We start from the raw sequence: 22475 nt of genomic DNA on the forward strand, positions 1-22475 counted from the left end.
TACATGTACTTACAAACAAATTTTGTTCGAGAAAACTGTTTCTCAATAACCATGTCATGTCAAAATGGCATTTTTTATCCATCAAAGGTAAAATTTCCTCTACACCACATGACAGAACATTGCATAGAAAATACCTAATTCTTCACTTATTATATAAATGATGACTCAGCATCATTTTAAGCTTACTTAGTTATGAAAGATTATCAAAACAGCAGATAAATAGCGTAGAGCATCAGTTGACTTTTGTTCAGTAAAACACACAAAACTGGCAGACAAAAGCAACTTTGACTTCCAAAACGCGAAAAAACCTTGTGTTTTCTGGATTAAATTGTTGATGTGATGCTGATTTTCTTCAAAAAAATTTAAAACTTGTTTGAGAACATTTCATTTTGAAGGAAGCAACAAATGTAAGGCGACCTTTAAAAAAAAATAAATGAGTTAATATATTTATCTATTGCAATGAAAGTTATCTCTCTTACCCCAAAAAATATCTTCAGTGGTAATACAATGTATAATAGCAGGGAGTGTGTGTTTGGAGTAAAATGAATGACAATTAAAAATTGTGAAAATGATTATTTGTTAATGCATATCTATGATCATTTCATCAATTAAATAAAACTTTTGTGAATCCTTTTACTTTACTGATGCCTTTTAGTTACATGCAACTTCTCTTTCTATTCCTGGATCCGATTTCTAAACAAAATCAACTTAATTAAGCTCCACAATTGCATTTCTCGAATCAAACGTAGTAAACTCTTAGCCAAGTTGAATTTTTTACTCTGCGGACTCAAGAATTATTATTGTTACAGTTGACCGCCTATAGATTCTCTTTGTTAATTTATTCATTTTTAATGAAAACAATAGTGTCTGGTTGTGTTTTATACACAGGAAAGTCGGATGAATTAAATAAATAAGAATCATGAAATGTTGATTAGAAAATTTAGTCATGAAACTTAACACTTTGTTATGTTAAAACAAAAAACCATATTAATATAGAAAGTACTTACAAACAAATTTTGTTCGAGAAAACTGTTTCTCAATAATCATGTCATGTCAAAATGGTATTTTTTATCCGTCAAAGGTAAAATTTCCTCTACACCACATGACAGACCATTGCATAGAAAATACCTAATTCTTCACTTATTATATAAATGATGACTCAGCATCATTTTAAGCTTACTTAGTTATGAAAGATTATCAAAACAGCAGATAAATAGCGGACAGCGTCAGTTGACTTTTGTTCTGTAAAACACACAAAACTGGCGGACAAAAGCAACGTTTACTTTCAAAAAGCAAAATTCCTTTTGTTTACTGGATTAAATTTTTAATGTAATGCTGATTTTCTGAAGAAAAAAAAACATTATTTCATAACATTTCATTTCGAAGAAAACAACAAATGTAAGGCGACCTTTAAAAAAATTTAAATGAGTTAATATATTTATTTATTGCAATGAAAGTTATCTCTCTTACCCCCAAACATATCTTCAGTGATAAACCAATGTATAATAGCATGAAGTGTGTGTTTGGAGTAAAATGAATGACAATTAAAAATTGTGAAAATGATTATTTGTTATTGCATATCCATGATCATATCATCAATTAAATAAAACTTTTGTGAATCCTTTTATTTTATTGATGCCTTTTAGTTACATGCCTCTTCTCTTTCTATTCCTGGATCCGATTTCTAAACAAAAACAACTTAAGTTCTCCAATTGCATTTCTCGAATCAAACTTAGTAAACTCTAAGCCAAGCTGAATTTTTTTACTCAGCTGAGTCTAGAACGTTGATTGTTACACTTGGCCGCCTATAAATTCTCTTCATTTAATTTATTCTTTTTTAATGAAAACAATAGTGTCTGATTGTGTTTTATACACAGGGAAGTCGGATTAAGGTCAGACGACACGTTCCTCCAGAATCTTTTTTGTATCTCCTCGTAAGAAAGAGTTCCAATAAAAAATATTAATTTTATAATTATTTTAAAACTGATTAAAATTTAATTGGATATGATTATGTGTCTAAATGGCCGAGTGGTTAGAACCGTGGCCGCTTACTGCCAGAAACGTATAGGTTCTAGAGGTAGTGAGTTCAAAGTCCCGCCCCGGCCGAGATAGAGTTCCATTATAGTGATTTTTACTGTGCTGTATATGTATTTATTTTTATATCAGCAATTGAAGTGTATTTTCAAGAAGATTATATAGGAAATTGCATACTCTAGTATTTTGCAGAAATGCCTGGTAAGGTACCGTATTTTTTTGCAAGGAAGCTTGTCAAAATAGTAGTAAACCGTCAACAAATCCCTGGAAAAAGTTATATAAAATTGAGGAACGTGTCGTCTGACCTTAAGTAAATAAATAAGAATCATGAAATGTTGATTAGAAAATTTAGTCATGAAATTTAATAGTTTGTTATGTTAAACATGAATTAGATATCTATACATGTATATACATTATATAACAAAAACCACATTAATTACACCATGGTTACCTTCAAAATCATTAAAAAGTAGATTCACTGAACAGTTATTCCACCAAACACAGACATGCGAAATATTTCCCTATATTTACATTCTACTGTGTTTTTCCATTAAATTCCGTGATGTTTAAATGCCTCTAAATGCAACACCTATTCACTGCGTATGAATTTACGAGTAATTTACATAAGTAGTTCTCAAACAGTGATTCCTATGTTATCTGTTAAAAATGCATTGCATGAATGTTGTCAAAACACCATGTTTTATAATTATTCAACAAAAAAGTTGACTTTATTGTTAAAAACAATATTTCAAGAGTTATTTATCATGGATTATATTTTCATGCTCGTCGATCACATCTCAACAGTCTATGTGAAAACCAGTTTGAACCGGTTTTGCAAAACAGCTGTTCTTGCTGTTACTTACTCACTCCCTCCGTGATCTGCACTTTATATCGATTTATTTAAGTAAACAATTGATTTATTCAGTAAGGGAATGTAAATATAAGAATTAAATGATTTATTTTTGACGTTGTCGTGTCAATAACTGCCGTCAGGTGAGCAAACAAATTATCATAACGCGCTAACGCGCGTTATTCAATTTGTCTGCTCACCTGACGGCAGTTATTGACACGACGACGTCAAAAATAAATCATTCAATGCTACATTGTTTATATTTTTTTCAAGGGAGATAGCTGCCCAAAGTTTATTATTTTTTAATGATTTTTTTTAATCCTCCATGACATATTGCATATACGCTAATTTTTGAGTGGAATAGATCTAAGAAATGGATATTACAGGCAAAACAATGCTGTGTCATATCCATATTTAAGACTTTACTTAGACCCTGTATTATGCCTGAGGAGACATCTTAAGTTTTTTCTCTCAAATTGAGTGTAAATCATTACTAAGATGATTTTGTGGAAAGGCAGACATTTGAGTTTTCAAATTTGACAAAAAAAAAATAAAAAAAAATATTGAGAAAATACTTAATTCCTAGATTTGACTATTTTTTTGGTGAAATTGGAGATGGGTCTATTTCGCTATTGTTTAAAAACAAATACCTTGAAGCGTAGGGGTAAAGACTAAATGGTATCTCCATCACTAACATTAGTTACCGAACATATTATACTTTCATACTAACCAAAAATAAACCATCGTTTATGAAAAAAATGTTCCTTTTTCTGTGGAAATATTGTCCTTGTACTCACTATATCTTGAAAACATTACACAATAACAAATTGGATACTTAAAAAGATAAAATCGATGAAATCCTTTGTAAAAACAATATAAAACAATAACTAAAATACAATATCACAAAAGACATTAATTTTTTTTAGGTTTTACTGTATAAACTGAATCAAAAAAACACAATACAGTGTGTATGTACAAAAAAATTTCCATATCCTGAGCTTGTGGTCTAATTGATCATGTTTTTAAAATTTTGTTTTGCAGATGACAATTTGTAGATGGCGCTGTAGATAAAACCATCCCAAATAGGAACATTCGTTATATAACACATTGAACGCAAACGCTATCTTAAGTGACATGTTTCACAAAAAATTAACTAGACAAGTGAGTTATCGTAGCATCCACTGAAAACTTCATTATTGTGACCAATAACCAGCGCTTGAAAAATGTTCATTCTCTATTATTATTAACAAAACACAGCATACTGGAAAAAATTATCAACAATATACGAAGTAACATAGGCATAATGCAAATAAAGCACAATAACCACATCATACTGTGAAAAGCATAATAATTTACAAGAGAAATAACCGAAGCATTTCGTGAAAAAAAACATTATCATAATATCATATCACACACACACAAAACGAACTCTGACGGCATTCCATAAAATAAACTAGAATTAAAAAAAGCAGGCAGAATGCATGAAGTAGATTTGAAGAGAGATGTTTATTTTTTTTTCCTCGCTCGACCGTTCGACAAATTCAATTCACTTTTATCAAAGAGTTAATTGAAATGAAAAGGACATATTTTTTTTTATCAATGACTGATTTGGCTGAGTTTGTTCGGGAAATACTGAGTTAAAAAAAAGTTTCACGATATACGTTGTTGAGGTCTTTGGACTGTACATTTCCCTCACGACAGTTCCTCGACCTTTGACGTTTATTAATCTGATAGGTGAATAGAATCGTCAATGATAAAATGAAAGCCACTGCTGCAAGAACGATGATCCCTACTACCATTGGTGTCGTCTTTTTAGAGGGTTTTGTTGCTAAACATTTTAGAAAAGAAAAGAAATAATGGGAGATTATTGTGACTAAATTGTATTTTACCAGATTAACAAGTTTAATTTGCACACTACAGTATACAGCTTAAATGTGAATTATATAAATGAATGTATATTGAAGTCCAAATTTTAAAAAGTTCATTGCAATCAGAATATTTTATGATTTTTGTTAATTTATCTAAATTATTTAAGAATATTTGATAATAACCTGCAATGAAAAACCATTAATGTGTAAGTTCAGTATATATTATTTTTTCCTATTTTCCTTATTTCATGATATCAGTCGATCAATAAATGATCCATACAGTCGACAAAATATGTTATCATAACATGTTCTACGCTACTTAATAATGCGTTTGATTTACTAGTAATTGAAAATGAAATAAAGGACCGAGAAACGTGAATGTGCCTACATGTATATATTGATTTAAATGGTATAGATTACAAACATGCGTAGATTTGAGTATTTACAAAAAACGTATAAGAAAAATTAAATGGCCCTGATAATGTTCGCTACATGCAAAATGTTTTGCTTTAATTTTTCCACTTAATTTTATCAAAAGAACACATACACGTTAGTTATAAACCATTGTTTGGTAGATTAACTGAAAAAATGCAAACACTACTGCTGTTGATTATAACTGCAACAACATTATTCTTAAACGCATTAAAACATTTGCTCTAAAAGATTTTAAAATTGTAGTTGATATGTATTTTACTATTTTTACTATTCCTAAAATTCAGTCATATGCATATTAACGACATCAAATACTCTATATGCTAAAACTAGTATATGAAAACAATGCCATACTGATGAGTTTTAATATATATTTTTTTAAAGTTCATATATATTGGTTCATTTTAAAAGTAATGTTTAGCTTAGAGGCTTGTGTGTAATTAGAGTTACATTTCAGTCTGTATATAAACTATAAAACGCTTTTTTGTGTGTGTTTCGTGCCTGTTATGAAGGTGATGACATTGCACAAAAAATAAATAATCTGCGTTAGCGGGTTATGTTATTTTTTTCTGCAATGATTGCTACCTTCATAACCTGCATGAAACATCAAAGAAAGAATTTTATTGTTTATATTTACATCTTTCATTTATCAGTTGATTGGAGAAAGTAGGTAAATTTTACTAAATTAATGTAAATTTACATTAGTACGTTAGCTAAAAGAAACAGCCAAATCGTCTCATATGGATATTTGAATCTGACATCATCATGATTACATGTATTTCGTGTAGTCTGTGATTTTTCTAAGATCGCTGTAGGTTTTTACCAATCGATAAAAGGGGCGTGCAGATTTCAGTCTGGCTGTGTCTATAGAACTATGAATTAACTTTAAGTTTCAGTAAGAAATAGAAAAAATCATACTCGGTAGATGTAAATATATAGATAATGTTTTTGCATCATCTTATGAACTAATGGAACATTTATTATACCCAAAAGAGTAACATTATGAATTCTTGTACTATATTTTGTTTATACACGTTCCTTGCATAAAGTATACAGCATGCATAATTAATCTGTAAAAATACCTGCTTTGTGTGTTTGTTTACAGCCTACAGCATAATGACAGTCCTCCTTTATACACTCACATTTAAACTGACAGTCAAATCCGTAAAAAGGAGCAACACACCGATTTTCACAGTGTATCCCACTGTAGCCTTTATCACAGACTGCAAAGACATTAAACTGCAATTCCTTATTCGAACGATAAAAAAAATAAACTAACTACAAGGTATATATGTTTTGTCTATAATTATCAGATATATGTACTTACGGATACATTTGTCTTGTTCAGTATTCCACTGGTATCCAGAGCAACAAATATTCGTTCTATTTATGCTACAAAATTTAATCATAGTTGTCATATATTTGAATACATTTGATAAGGTTAATTCTCCTTTTGCACAAATTTCAAAATTGGGCATATGACAAATATGTGCAAAACGGAAATTTGTTCGGAGATGATAGTTGCTTAACTGTATTGACTTGCATCATAATAATTTCAAACAGTATAGTTGAATGTATTTTCTTTAAAAAAAAATAATCTATACTAGAAAACGATACAATCAGATATTGGTAAAAAAAGTGTTGCAATTTTTTTAAAATTAAATGAAGGAATAAGGAATCATTCTTTGAGTGTTATGAGGTGATCAAACAGGGTCGGGTGTGATCCAATCCAATAATACAATTTGTTCAAGCCCGACTGTGTTTGATTACCGCGTAATATTCAAAGGGAGATTCTTTATTGCTTACATTTATATACTTTTCAGCATTCATTTAATGAAATGTATTGACCTATACATTACAAAATCGATTCGTAGTGTTATCACATACATAGGCACTAAAATATATAAATATAAGCCGATCAAATAGTTTTTAAAATCTATTTGGATAAATAGTTTTGTTGTTGATTTAAAAGATCGCAATATCAAAACATTTTTGTATTTCCCTAAAAACTACAAGTGTTTAAAAAATCAATCCGTCATTTAATATTTACCTTATACACACTGGAGTGTTGATAACATTGTTTATCCGAAAATAAACCATGCACACAACACTGAAAATGTTGATTACTTCCATTCCTGCAAGCTACTCTTTATCGTGGTGTGTGTCTTAAGGAAAGGGATCATCCAGATTTGTTGCTGTTTTCGAATGTTTACATCACTGGTATCATTTTCATTAACATTGGATGTTGCTTCCCTGTTGTTTGGTATATCATAGAAAATCATTGAATTATGCAAGCGATTGAAGCATTCACAATCACCTGTTTCACATGTGCTTTAATGATTCCGAATCTAAGCAATTAAATCAAGTTTTTGAGTTGTTATATCTATTCAGATTAGATATGAGTTATTCAATTTTTGTGCTTCAATATTAAATGATCACTATCTAATAGCTTTGACATATTATCAAATCAAAATTACTGCAGATGTTTTGAGTACGTGTATTTCCCATGTGAAAAGTTGCTTTGTACAGGCAAAAAATAAATAAATAGTAATAATAGTGATGGTATAAAATGAATTAATATTGAAAAATGTTTGTTTTCGTAAAATTTATTTACCAGTAAGAAATAATTCAGAGCATTCTTTTATATAATTTTATTACAAATGACACTTGAAATGATAGAGGAAATTAAGGAGCCAAAAGAATTATTGATACAAATTCAAACGCATGTACACTGTGTTTCTAGGATGTGTACATATACGACAACAATTTAGACCCATCATTTTAATTAAGAGGGTTGTTTTTTCTATATATTTCTAGTTGTCATAGAAATAAAAAAGAAAAATCAAAGTATCGAAAGTACATGTACTTACAAACAAATTTTGTTCGAGAAAACTGTTTCTCAATAACCATGTCATGTCAAAATGGCATTTTTTATCCATCAAAGGTAAAATTTCCTCTACACCACATGACAGACCATTGCATAGAAAATACCTAATTCTTCACTTATTATATAAATGATGACTCAGCATCATTTTAAGCTTACTTAGTTATGAAAGATTATCAAAACAGCAGATAAATAGCGTAGAGCATCAGTTGACTTTTGTTCAGTAAAACACACAAAACTGGCAGACAAAAGCAACTTTGACTTCCAAAACGCGAAAAAACCTTGTGTTTTCTGGATTAAATTGTTGATGTGATGCTGATTTTCTTCAAAAAAATTTAAAACTTGTTTGAGAACATTTCATTTTGAAGGAAGCAACAAATGTAAGGCGACCTTTAAAAAAAAATAAATGAGTTAATATATTTATCTATTGCAATGAAAGTTATCTCTCTTACCCCAAAAAATATCTTCAGTGGTAATACAATGTATAATAGCAGGGAGTGTGTGTTTGGAGTAAAATGAATGACAATTAAAAATTGTGAAAATGATTATTTGTTAATGCATATCTATGATCATTTCATCAATTAAATAAAACTTTTGTGAATCCTTTTACTTTACTGATGCCTTTTAGTTACATGCAACTTCTCTTTCTATTCCTGGATCCGATTTCTAAACAAAATCAACTTAATTAAGCTCCACAATTGCATTTCTCGAATCAAACGTAGTAAACTCTTAGCCAAGTTGAATTTTTTACTCTGCGGACTCAAGAATTATTATTGTTACAGTTGACCGCCTATAGATTCTCTTTGTTAATTTATTCATTTTTAATGAAAACAATAGTGTCTGGTTGTGTTTTATACACAGGAAAGTCGGATGAATTAAATAAATAAGAATCATGAAATGTTGATTAGAAAATTTAGTCATGAAACTTAACACTTTGTTATGTTAAAACAAAAAACCATATTAATTACACCATGGTTACCTTCAAAATTATTTAAAAGTACATTTACTGAACAGTTATTCCACCAAACACAGACATGTGAATTAGTTCCTTTTGTTTATATTTTTTTTTTCAAAAAAGATAACTGCCTAAAGTTTATTATTTTTTAATGAATTTTTTTTTATCAATAAAATATTGCATATACGCCGATATTTTGAGTGGAATAAATCTAAGAAATAGATATTACAGACAAAACATTACTGTATTAATGATGTTTATGTCATATCCATATTTGACACTTTACTTAGACCCTGTGCTATGCCTATGGAGGTAAGTTTTTTTTTTTCTCAAATTGAATGTAAATCATTAACAAGATGTTTTTTGGGAAATGCAGAAATTTAAGTTTTCAAATTTGACAAAAAATTCAAAATTTGAGAAAATACTTAATTCTTAGATTCGAATATTTTTTGGTGAAATCGGAGATTGCAATTGGTCTATTAAATTATTGTTTAAACGAACCCATTGGAACGTAAGGGTAAACACTAAATGATATCTCCATCACTAACTTTAGTTACCGAACATGTTATACCTTCATACTAACCAAAAGTAAACCATCGTTTATGAAAACGTGTTCCTTTTTCTGGGGAAATATTGTCCTCGTACTCACTCTCTTGAAAACATTACACAGTAACAAATTCGATACTTAAAAAGATAAAATCGATGAAATCCTCTGTAAAAACAATATAAAACAATAACTAAAATACAATATCACAAAATACATTAATTTTTTTTAGGTTTTACTGTATAAACTGAATCAAAAAAACACAATACAGTGTGTATGTACAAAAAATTTTCCATATCCTGAGCTTGTGGTCTAATTGATCATGTTTTTAAAATTTTGTTTTGCAGATGACAATTTGTAGATGGCGCTGTAGATAAAACCATCCCAAATAGGAACATTCGTTATATAACACATTGAACGCAAACGCTATCTTAAGTGACATGTTTCACAAAAAATTAACTAGACAAGTGAGTTATCGTAGCATCCACTGAAAACTTCATTATTGTGACCAATAACCAGCGCTTGAAAAATGTTCATTCTCTATTATTATTAACAAAACACAGCATACTGGAAAAAATTATCAACAATATACGAAGTAACATAGGCATAATGCAAATAAAGCACAATAACCACATCATACTGTGAAAAGCATAATAATTTACAAGAGAAATAACCGAAGCATTTCGTGAAAAAAAACATTATCATAATATCATATCACACACACACAAAACGAACTCTGACGGCATTCCATAAAATAAACTAGAATTAAAAAAAGCAGGCAGAATGCATGAAGTAGATTTGAAGAGAGATGTTTATTTTTTTTTCCTCGCTCGACCGTTCGACAAATTCAATTCACTTTTATCAAAGAGTTAATTGAAATGAAAAGGACATATTTTTTTTTATCAATGACTGATTTGGCTGAGTTTGTTCGGGAAATACTGAGTTAAAAAAAAGTTTCACGATATACGTTGTTGAGGTCTTTGGACTGTACATTTCCCTCACGACAGTTCCTCGACCTTTGACGTTTATTAATCTGATAGGTGAATAGAATCGTCAATGATAAAATGAAAGCCACTGCTGCAAGAACGATGATCCCTACTACCATTGGTGTCGTCTTTTTAGAGGGTTTTGTTGCTAAACATTTTAGAAAAGAAAAGAAATAATGGGAGATTATTGTGACTAAATTGTATTTTACCAGATTAACAAGTTTAATTTGCACACTACAGTATACAGCTTAAATGTGAATTATATAAATGAATGTATATTGAAGTCCAAATTTTAAAAAGTTCATTGCAATCAGAATATTTTATGATTTTTGTTAATTTATCTAAATTATTTAAGAATATTTGATAATAACCTGCAATGAAAAACCATTAATGTGTAAGTTCAGTATATATTATTTTTTCCTATTTTCCTTATTTCATGATATCAGTCGATCAATAAATGATCCATACAGTCGACAAAATATGTTATCATAACATGTTCTACGCTACTTAATAATGCGTTTGATTTACTAGTAATTGAAAATGAAATAAAGGACCGAGAAACGTGAATGTGCCTACATGTATATATTGATTTAAATGGTATAGATTACAAACATGAGTAGATTTGAGTATTTACAAAAAACGTATAAGAAAAATTAAATGGCCCTGATAATGTTCGCTACATGCAAAATGTTTTGCTTTAAATTTTCCACTTAATTTTATCAAAAGAACACATACACGTTAGTTATAAACCATTGTTTGGTAGATTAACTGAAAAAATGCAAACACTACTGCTGTTGATTATAACTGCAACAACATTATTCTTAAACGCATTAAAACATTTGCTCTAAAAGATTTTAAAATTGTAGTTGATATGTATTTTACTATTTTTACTATTCCTAAAATTCAGTCATATGCATATTAACGACATCAAATACTCTATATGCTAAAACTAGTATATGAAAACAATGCCATACTGATGAGTTTTAATATATATTTTTTTAAAGTTCATATATATTGGTTCATTTTAAAAGTAATGTTTAGCTTAGAGGCTTGTGTGTAATTAGAGTTACATTTCAGTCTGTATATAAACTATAAAACGCTTTTTTGTGTGTGTTTCGTGCCTGTTATGAAGGTGATGACATTGCACAAAAAATAAATAATCTGCGTTAGCGGGTTATGTTATTTTTTTCTGCAATGATTGCTACCTTCATAACCTGCATGAAACATCAAAGAAAGAATTTTGTTGTTTATATTTACATCTTTCATTTATCAGTTGATTGGAGAAAGTAGGTAAATTTTACTAAATTAATGTAAATTTACATTAGTACGTTAGCTAAAAGAAACAGCCAAATCGTCTCCTATGGATATTTGAATCAGACATCATCATGATTACATGTATTTCGTGTAGTCTGTGATTTTTCTAAGATCGCTGTAGGTTTTAACCAATCGATAAAAGGGGCGTGTAGACTTCAGTCTGGCTGTGTCTATAGAGCTATGAATTAACTTTAAGTTTCAGTAAGAAATAGTAAGAATCATACTCGGTAGATGTAAATATATAGATAATGTTTTTGCATCATCTTTATACATTTTGAGGCGGTTTGTACAATCTAATGAACTAACGGAACATTTATTTTACCCAAAAGAGTAACATTAGGAATTCTTGTAATATATTTTGTTTATACACGTTCCTTGCATAAAGTATACATCATGCATAATTAATCTGTAAGAATACCTGCTTTGTATGTTTGTTTACAGCCTACAGCATAATGACAGTCCTCCTTTATACACTCACATTCCAACTGACAGTCAAATCCGTAAAAAGGAGCAACACACCGATTTTCACAGTGTATCCCACTGTAGCCTTTATCACAGGCTGCAAAGACATTAAACTGCAATTCTTTATTCGAACGATAAAAAAAAAATAAACTAACTACACGGTGTATATGTTTTGTCAATAATTATCAGATATATTGTACTTACGGATACATTTGTCTTGTTCAGTATTCCACTGGTATCCAGAGCAACAAATATTCGTTCCATTTATGCTACAAAATTTAATCATAGTTGTCATATGTTTGAATACATTTGATAAGGTTAATTCTCCTTTTGCACAAATTTCAAAATTGGGCATATGACAAATGTGTGCAAAACGGAAATTTGTTCGGAGAAGATAGTTGCTTGACTGTATTGACTTGCATCATAATAATTGCAAACAGTATAGTTGAATGTATTTTCTTTTAAAAAAATAATCTATACTAGAAAAACGATATAATCCGATATTGGTAAAAAAGTGTTGCAATTTTTTAAAATTAAATTAAGGAATAAGGAATCATTCTTTGAGTGTTATGAGGTGATCAAACAGGGTCGGGTGTGATCAAATCCAATAATCCAATTTGTTCAAGCCCGACTGTGTTTGATTACCGCGTAATATTCAAAGGCAGATTCTTTATTGCTTACATTTATATACTTTTCAGCAATCATTTTATGAAATGTATTGACCTATACATTACAAAATCGATTTGTAGTGTTATCACATACATAGGCACTGGAAAATATAAATATAAGCCGATCAAATAGTTTTTAAAATCAATTTGGATAAACATTTATAGTTTTGTTGTTGATTTAAAAGATCGCAATATCAAAGCATTTTTGTATTTCCCTAAAAACTACAAGTGTTTTAAAAATCAATCCGTCATTTAATACTTACCTTATACACTCTGGAGTGTTGATAACATTGTTTATCCGAAAATAAACCATGCACACAACACTGAAAATGTTGATTACTTCCATTCCTGCAAGCTACTCTTTATCGTGGTGTGTGTCTTAAGGAAAGGGATCATCCAGATTTGTTGTTGTTTTCGAATGTTCACATCACTGGTATCATTTTCATTAACATTGGATTTTGCTTCCCTGTTGTTTGGTATATCATAGAAAATCATTGAATTATGCAAGCGATTGAAGCATTCACAATCACCTGTTTCACATGTGCTTTAATGATTCCGAATTTAAGCAATTAAATCAAGTTTTTGAGTTGTTATATCTATTCAGATTAGATATGAGTTATACAATTTTTGTGCTTCAACATTAAATGATCACTATCTTATAGCTTTGACATTGTGTTGTTACTTGTTTTATAAATATCGTTTTTGTACGAATCAGTTCATGTACGAGTTATTACAAAATTAGAACTCTTCTGTACTAAGAGGTGCACGATTTTTGCATCACTTTTTCCCGCTACAACACACTAGTCAGACGCTGTTAGCAATGTCGCACTACTTAGGTTCGCCACGGTGTAAGTATTTACAATATTTACTTCCTACATCTAGTTTTTATAATCATTCATAATGCCATATCGATGTGTTGTTTATTTACGAGTCACTACATACTGTATCGAGTCATGACAAATTTATTTACCATAAACGTATATCATGTCAATAGATTATCCTCGTAATATAACAGAAATTAGTTTGTTAACGTGCATCTATAGTTATAATTCATAATATTGTGTATTTATATTCATACCTTTATCTACGGTCCATCAGTAGCGTCATAAATAGGTCAAATATATGTATGCTTGCAATATATGCTAGTTTTCTTCATAATATGTGCTAAATGCATGATCTGCTCAGAACCTTAATATTGTCGTAGGGAAGTTGTGAAAATATGTAATTTTGTGTCATATATGTTTTGATTATGTACTTATTATTGTTTTGTTTTATTGTAGCTTTTTACCAAGTTCACGAATAAATCGTTATCTAAAGTACGATTGGTTAGCTATCTGCATTCTTGAGGCAGAATAGTAAAAAGACCCACATGGAGCCATCGGAAGTAGTGGACCCCGTCAGGGTCAAGAAGGAGCCGGTCTCACCCCGTGAGAAGGATTCACACTCCACGAAGAAACCCACATCGAAACACGGATCGCAAAGCAGTACGAAACATTCATCCTCTTCAAGCATCATGAAGCGTGCCAAAGCGGAAGCTGCTCGTGCTCTCATAAGGCTAGCTGAAGAGGAGGCAGCTCTCAGGAAAACGTTATCTCAGCTTGAGGAACAGGACGAGATTGACCAAGCAACTATTAGAGCCTCAGCAGTGAGAAGGAGATCCGATTACAACGCAGATATGGATCTACTGACAGCCAAGAAAACAGCAGCTGCACTGGATGCAGAAGCTAGAGTGTATGAACAGGAATCTGTTGGAGGTGACTTAAGTGAATTTGATAACATTGATGATGATATTCATGTACCAGAGGAAGACCCTCATGAGAGGACTAGTGAATATGTGAACACTGTGCATTTGGAAGGACAAAGTGAAACCATGTGCCCAGACGCATCCATTGTTCCACAAAACGCTACACACAGACCACAATCCGAACCACAGCTAGTATCTCATGCTACCCATGAGATGAACGACTCACGCCGAGCAATTCTGACCAATAACCCAGTAGATACATATCGTGACCTTCCTGAATCAGATATACGTCCGCAAACACCAGCTACAACATACGCAGAGATGCCGCCTGTCACGCGTCCAAACATTCCAATGTTTCCTGACGTTTCCAAATTCCTCTTAAGGAGAGAACTGTTAATGTCTAGACTCTATCAATTTTGTGACAAACCAGAAACCTATTTCGTGTGGAAATCGAGTTTCAAAAATGTCCTCGCCGACTTACAAGTTTCTGATTTTGAGCAACTTGACCTTTTGGTGAAGTGGCTAGGGCCAGAATCCAGCTCATATGCCTTGAGTATTCGGGCCGCCAATGCAGACAACCCGTCGAAAGCTCTGCGTCTCCTATGGGAGAGGTTGGACCAAAGATATGGTGCACCCGAAATGATTGAAAGCATTTTAAAGGACAAGCTTGCCAAATTTCCTAGAGTTAGCATCAAGGATACACAGAAACTCTTTGAACTTGCTGATCTACTTACAGAAATTCTAAGTTTAAAGGAACAGACAGCATACAAGCCACTTCTAGCATATTTCGACTCTTCGGTTGGGATAAATCCAATCATAGAAAAGTTACCTCACAACATGAGGGAAAAGTGGATCTCAAGAGCCTACAACTACAAAGAGACCAAGCAGTGCTTTCCACCGTTTAAGTTTTTTGTTGACTTTGTAAGGGAAATGAGCCGCGTCAGGAATGACCCAAGTTTCTCCTTCACCGAAACTATGAACACACCGCAGAAGTTCATTCGCTCGTCTCCCTTAGCTGTTAAGACTCGAATTACCACTGCAAGGACAGAAATTTCCTCAGATTCAAGGGACGACACCGTCTGTGCCATTCACGGAACAAGCCATCGACTAAGTGAGTGCCGCGCATTCCAGACTAAACCATTAGAAGCCCGGAAGGCCCTTCTCAGAGAAAAGGGGTTGTGCTTTAAGTGCTGTGACTTCATGCATAAAAGCAGACACTGTAGGGAAAAGATTAAGTGTACCATTTGTGAAAGTGACAAGCATGTGACAGTTATGCATGGAGACACCCCCTCTAAAGTTCATGGCGGGGAGAGAACTCCTCATTCAGGGAGAAATATCTACAGAACTACATCCAATCCACTTGTGGTGGAGTCCTCATGCACGGAGATCTGCGGAAATATGACCTACGGGAAGTCGTGTGCCAAGATCTTACCTGTGTTTGTACATCATAGCAAAGATCCAAGGACCCGCGTGAAAATGTACATAATTCTCGATGACCAAAGCAATCGATCTCTTGCCAGAAGTTCGTTCTTCGACATGTTCAAGATTTGTTCACCACCCGAGGAATACATCATGAACTCGTGCAATGGAAAACTCGTAACTTCTGGTCGACGTGCCTCGGGATTTGTGATGGAATCCTGCGATCGCCATGTGAGCATAGACTTACCTGTTCTCATTGAATGTGACAATATACCAAACAACAGACAGGAAATTCCATCGCCGGATGTCATGAGATATCATCCACACCTTGGTGACATTGAGCTTGACCGCTTAGATGACCAGTGCCAAATCTTGTTGCTCATTGGCAGAGACGTACCATATGTACACCGCATTCTCGATCAGAAAACTGGCCATCCCGATGCACCGATTGGACTTCGATCCCCATTAGGATGGACTGTGGTTGGTGACGTGTGCCTTGGATCTCAGCATCAAAGTAATGACGTCAATGTATACAAAACTTTTGTATTATCCAATGGACGACCATCCTTATTACGACCTTGCGAGAACCAACTCGTGATTAAAGATTCCCCAATGTCGAATAGTTGTACCAAGCAACTTCTGGATATTGATGATAAGACATTTTTACTTACTCCTGACGACAATAAGCCAGGATTATCTACAGAAGATAGAATCTTCCTTGAGGAAATGGAAAAAAACTTCAGAAAGAACTCAGATGGTAACTGGGAGGCCCCACTTCCGTTTAAGAGCCAGCGCCCACGTTTACCAAATAACCGTTCCATGGCTTTGGACAGAGCTAACAGATTCGATCTTAGTCTTAAAAGGGATCCTGTAAAACAAAAACATTTTATCGATTTCATGCAGAAACTCTTTAATCATAAGCATGTCGAGGTAGCGCCACCTGTTGACGAGGAGGAAGAAGTTTGGTATCTACCTGTCTTCGGCGTATATCACCCTCGCAAGCCAGACCAGATAAGAGGAGTGTTCGACTCTTCGGCTACCTTTCGTGGACTATCCTTGAACGATGTCTTGATGTCTGGCCCAGATTTGAACAACAGTCTGCTCGGAGTGCTCATTAGATTCCGAAAGGAGCCAGTGGCCATAACAGCCGACATACAGCAAATGTTTCATTGTTTTTATGTTAGACCCGATCATAGAAACTACTTGCGCTTCTTCTGGCACCGAAACAATGACTTCAACGAAGACCTGATAGAGCACAGGATGAGGGTCCATGTGTTCGGAAATAAACCATCGCCCTCCGTAGCCACGTACGGTCTACACAGAACTGCATTAGACGCTAAGGATTCCTTTGGACCAGATGTCACAGACTTTGTTCTGAAACACTTCTACGTAGACGACGGTTTGATATCTGTACCCACCGAGAAACAAGCAGTAGACCTGATGAAACGAACTCAACATGCTTTAGCTGTTCATGGTAATTTACGTCTGCATAAGATTGCTTCAAACAGCAAGGATGTCGTACGAGAATTTGATCCAGACGATTTGTCGAAGGAACTAAAGAGCCTAGAACTATCAGCTGACTTACCTATACAAAGGAGCTTAGGACTCTACTGGAACATGAACCTTGATACATTTACCTTCCAGATCTCCAGCGAGGAGAAACCCTTGACTCGTCGTGGAGTATTATCTGTGATAAACAGTATCTACGATCCCTTAGGATTTGCCGCACCGGTGACGATAGAAGGGAAGCTGATACTGCGCCAGCTGACAGTCGGAAGCACTGGATGGGACGAGCCACTCATCGATATCGAAGGACAGAAATGGCAGACATGGAAAAGGATGCTTTCCGATCTCCAAGATGTATCCATACCCCGTCAGTATGTTCCATGTTCTCTGCAAGGGAATATTCGTATCAAGCTACATGTGTTTTGTGACGCATCTGAGAAAGCAATTGCTGCGGTTGCCTACATTCATGTGATTTATGATGAAAACAAACACTATGTAGGATTTGTTATTGGGAAGACCAAAGTTGCGCCCCCTCATGGGCATACGATACCAAGACTCGAATTGTGCTCTGCTCTTCTTGCAGTTGAAATCTACCAATTGGCCAATGAACATTTGAACATCGAGTTTGACTCTGTGAAATTCTACTCCGATAGTAGAGTAGTTCTGGGGTATATTACCAACCAGACAAGAAGGTTTTTCATTTACGTTTCGAATCGAGTTGAGCAAATACTCAAGCATTCGACCCCGGAGCAATGGAATTATGTTCCTACAGGACTAAACCCTGCCGACATTGGGACCAGAGGCATAGCAGCTAACAAGCTTCAAAGCAGTGCTTGGATACAGGGACCCATTGATTTTCTCATGAGACAGTCATTAGAACCTGATGATGCCTCTAACCTGATTACCTGCAAATCTGATGTGAATACCTACCTGTCTGAAGTCGAGCCAGTACCTGAAGCTACATCTGGACAAAGTATTGTTGACAGATTTGAGCGGTTCTCTCAGTGGTCTAGACTGGTGCGTGCGTTCGGTATTCTGAAAACTAGAGCACGCCAAAGGAGAAAGAAGACGTCATACAATCAGTCTGTTACCTTCAGTGAAGCTGAAAACTTTATCATAAGTGTAGTACAGCACAGCGTTTATAGCGAAGAGATTCGATGTATCAGCAGTGCCCAGGCCCTTCAGAGAGGAAGCGCGATTCAAGCACTGGGTCCAGTCCTAGACGAGCAGGGCATCCTACGTGTAGGAGGGAGACTCAACAAATTGAAGTTGGATAACTTTGAGAAGAACCCAGCTATTATCCCAGGGTCTCATCACATTGCTACCTTACTAGTCCGTCATCACCATGACCTATTGAAACACCAGGGCCGTCACCTTACAGAGGGCGCTGTCAGATCTGCAGGACTCTGGATCACTGGAGGAAAAAGACTTGTGTCTTCAGTTATTTACAAATGCATCACCTGCAAGAAGCTGAGAGGAAAGATTGCGGCACAGAAAATGGCTGACCTCCCAGCTGACCGGCTTGAACCTGCACCTCCATTCACCAACGTCGGTGTTGACGTCTTTGGCCCCTGGCAGGTCATCACTAGAAAAACACGAGGAGGGAGTGCATCCTCCAAACGATGGGGTGTTTTATTTACATGCTTAGTGACGAGAGCGATTCACATAGAAGTAGTTGATTCGTTAAGTTCTTCAGCATTCATCAATGCAGTGCGCCGATTTACCAGTATTAGAGGGAAAGTTAAGATATTTCGGTCGGACAGAGGTACCAATTTCATTGGAGCAACAGACGACCTGAAAATTGATACCATCAGTGTTGAAGAGGACACATTGAAGAAGTTCTTATATGATTCTGGGACAAAGTGGATATTCAATCCCCCACATTCATCACACTTTGGAGGCGCTTGGGAAAGGATGATTGGGCTCGTACGAAGGATCCTGGACGCCATGCTAATGGAACCAAGTAATCGGAATGTTACTCATGATGTTCTCTGCACCTTGATGGCAGAGGTGACCACGATCATCAATTCCCGACCGTTGACGCCTGTGTCAGCCGACCCTGATAATCCGTTCGTACTAACACCCAACGTACTGTTGACACAGAAACATTCTTCTGATTTCGACTGCCCCGAGTTTGGTGACATCAGTGTAAAAGATATGCTAAGATCCGAGTGGAAACGTGTGCAAGGTCTCGCGAACCAGTTCTGGAAGAAGTGGAAATCTGACTACCTCCACCTACTTCAGCCGCGCAGGAAATGGAAGAGTGAAGAGCCAAACATCAAGGAAGGTGACGTCGTGTTGATGAAAGAGAACAGTCCAAGGAACTTTTGGCCTATGGCAGTTGTGCAGAAAACATTTAAGAGTGATGATACTTTAGTTAGAAAAATTCAGATAAAGTTGTTAAGGAACGACAAACCTGTTATTCTAGTCAGACCAATTTGTGAAGTGATTCCACTGTTAGCTGTGTAGGAATTTTGTTTTATAAGTAACATGGTTAGTACATGTGGTACTTTTCCATCATTTATTTCATCGCCATGAGGCAAACTTCATTTTTGTAAGTTTTCAATCTGATTTAATTTGTCTTTATTTTCAATATGTGTAATAGTGATATCTTACAGATATCAGGCGGGGAGTGTGTTGTTACTTGTTTTATAAATATCGTTTTTGTACGAATCAGTTCATGTACGAGTTATTACAAAATTAGAACTCTTCTGTACTAAGAGGTGCACGATTTTTGCATCACTTTTTCCCGCTACAACACACTAGTCAGACGCTGTTAGCGATGTCGCACTACTTTGGTTCGCCACGGTGTAAGTATTTACAATATTTACTTCCTACATCTAGTTTTTATAATCATTCATAATGCCATATCGATGTGTTGTTTATTTACGAGTCACTACATACTGTATCGAGTCATGACAAATTTATTTACCATAAACGTATATCATGTCAATAGATTATCCTCGTAATATAACAGAAATTAGTTTGTTAACGTGCATCTATAGTTATAATTCATAATATTGTGTATTTATATTCATACCTTTATCTACGGTCCATCAGTAGCGTCATAAATAGGTCAAATATATGTATGCTTGCAATATATGCTAGTTTTCTTCATAATATGTGCTAAATGCATGATCTGCTCAGAACCTTAATATTGTCGTAGGGAAGTTGTGAAAATATGTAATTTTGTGTCATATATGTTTTGATTATGTACTTATTATTGTTTTGTTTTATTGTAGCTTTTTACCAAGTTCACGAATAAATCGTTATCTAAAGTACGATTGGTTAGCTATCTGCATTCTTGAGGCAGAATAGACATATTATCAAATCAAAATTACTGCGGATGTTTTGAGTACATGTATTTCCCATGTGAAAAGTTGCTTTGTACAGGCAAAAAATAAATAAATAATAATAATAGTGATGGTATAAAATGAATTAATATTGAAAAATGTTTGTTTTCGTAAAATTTATTTACCAGTAAGAAATAAGTCAGAGCATTCTTTTATATAATTTTATTACAAATGACACTTGAAATGATAGAGGAAATTAAGGAGCCAAAAGAATTATTTATACAAATTCAAACGCATGTACACTGTGTTTCTAGGATGTGTACATATACGACAACAATATAGACCCATCATTTTAATTAAGAGGGTTGTTTTTTCTATATATTTCTAGTTTGTCATAGAAATAAAAAAAAAAAATCAAAGTATCGAAAGTACATGTACTTACAAACAAATTTTGTTCGAGAAAACTGTTTCTCAATAATCATGTCATGTCAAAATGGCATTTTTTATCCATCAAAGGTAAAATTTCCTCTACACCACATGACAGACCATTGCATAGAAAATACCTAATTCTTCACTTATTATATAAATGATGACTCAGCATCATTTTAAGCTTACTTAGTTATGAAAGATTATCAAAACAGCAGATAAATAGCGTAGAGCATCAGTTGACTTTTGTTCAGTAAAACACACAAAACTGGCAGACAAAAGCAACTTTGACTTCCAAAACGCGAAAAAACCTTGTGTTTTCTGGATTAAATTGTTGATGTGATGCTGATTTTCTTCAAAAAAATTTAAAACTTGTTTGAGAACATTTCATTTTGAAGGAAGCAACAAATGTTAGGCGACCTTTAAAAAAAATTAAATGAGTTAATATATTTATCTATTGCAATGAAAGTTATCTCTCTTACCCCCAAACATATCTTCAGTGATAAACCAATGTATAATAGCATGAAGTGTGTGTTTCGAGTAAAATGAATGACAATTAAAAATTGTGAAAATGATTATTTGTTATTGCATATCCATGATCATATCATCAATTAAATAAAACTTTTGTGAATCCTTTTATTTTATTGATGCCTTTTAGTTACCTGCATTTTCTCTTTCTATTCCTGGATCTGATTTCTAAACAAAAACAACTTAAGTTCTCCAATTGCATTTCTCGAATCAAACTTAGTAAACTCTAAGCCAAGCTGAATTTTTTACTCAGCTGAGTCTAGAACGTTGATTGTTACACTTGGCCGCCTATAGATTCTCTTCATTTAATTTATTCTTTTTTAATGAAAACAATAGTGTCTGATTGTGTTTTATACACAGGGAAGTCGGATTAAGGTCAGACGACACGTTCCTCCAGAATCTTTTTTGTATCTCCTCGTAAGAAAGAGTTCCAATAAAAAATATTAATTTTATAATTATTTTAAAACTGATTAAAATTTAATTGGATATGATTATGTGTCTAAATGGCCGAGTGGTTAGAACCGTGGCCGCTTACTGCCAGAAACGTATAGGTTCTAGAGGT

The 22475-nt window shown here is 33.7% G+C and overlaps 1 protein-coding gene and 1 long non-coding RNA gene across 2 annotated transcripts; one reads left to right on the top strand and one right to left on the bottom strand.

Moving 5' to 3' along the window:
* Positions 1-10275: 10275 nt before the first annotated feature.
* On the bottom strand, positions 10276-13452 carry LOC136272056 (uncharacterized). Its single transcript, XR_010709938.1, has 4 exons — positions 13261-13452; positions 12534-12598; positions 12286-12426; positions 10276-10701 (listed from the first exon to the last, which is right to left on the bottom strand). It is a non-coding gene; the product is annotated as an uncharacterized lncRNA (long non-coding RNA).
* Positions 13453-13686: 234 nt separating this feature from the next.
* Positions 13687-20950, top strand: LOC117680982 (uncharacterized). Its single transcript, XM_034443698.2, has 2 exons — positions 13687-13845; positions 14278-20950. The coding sequence occupies exon 2, from the start codon at positions 14367-14369 to the stop codon at positions 20133-20135; it is 5769 nt and encodes a 1922-aa protein (XP_034299589.2). The 5' UTR covers positions 13687-13845; positions 14278-14366; the 3' UTR covers positions 20136-20950.
* Positions 20951-22475: the final 1525 nt, after the last annotated feature.

This window comes from Magallana gigas, chromosome 10 (assembly GCF_963853765.1).
Source record: "Magallana gigas chromosome 10, xbMagGiga1.1, whole genome shotgun sequence".
Classification (NCBI taxonomy): Eukaryota; Metazoa; Mollusca; class Bivalvia; order Ostreida; family Ostreidae; genus Magallana; species Magallana gigas.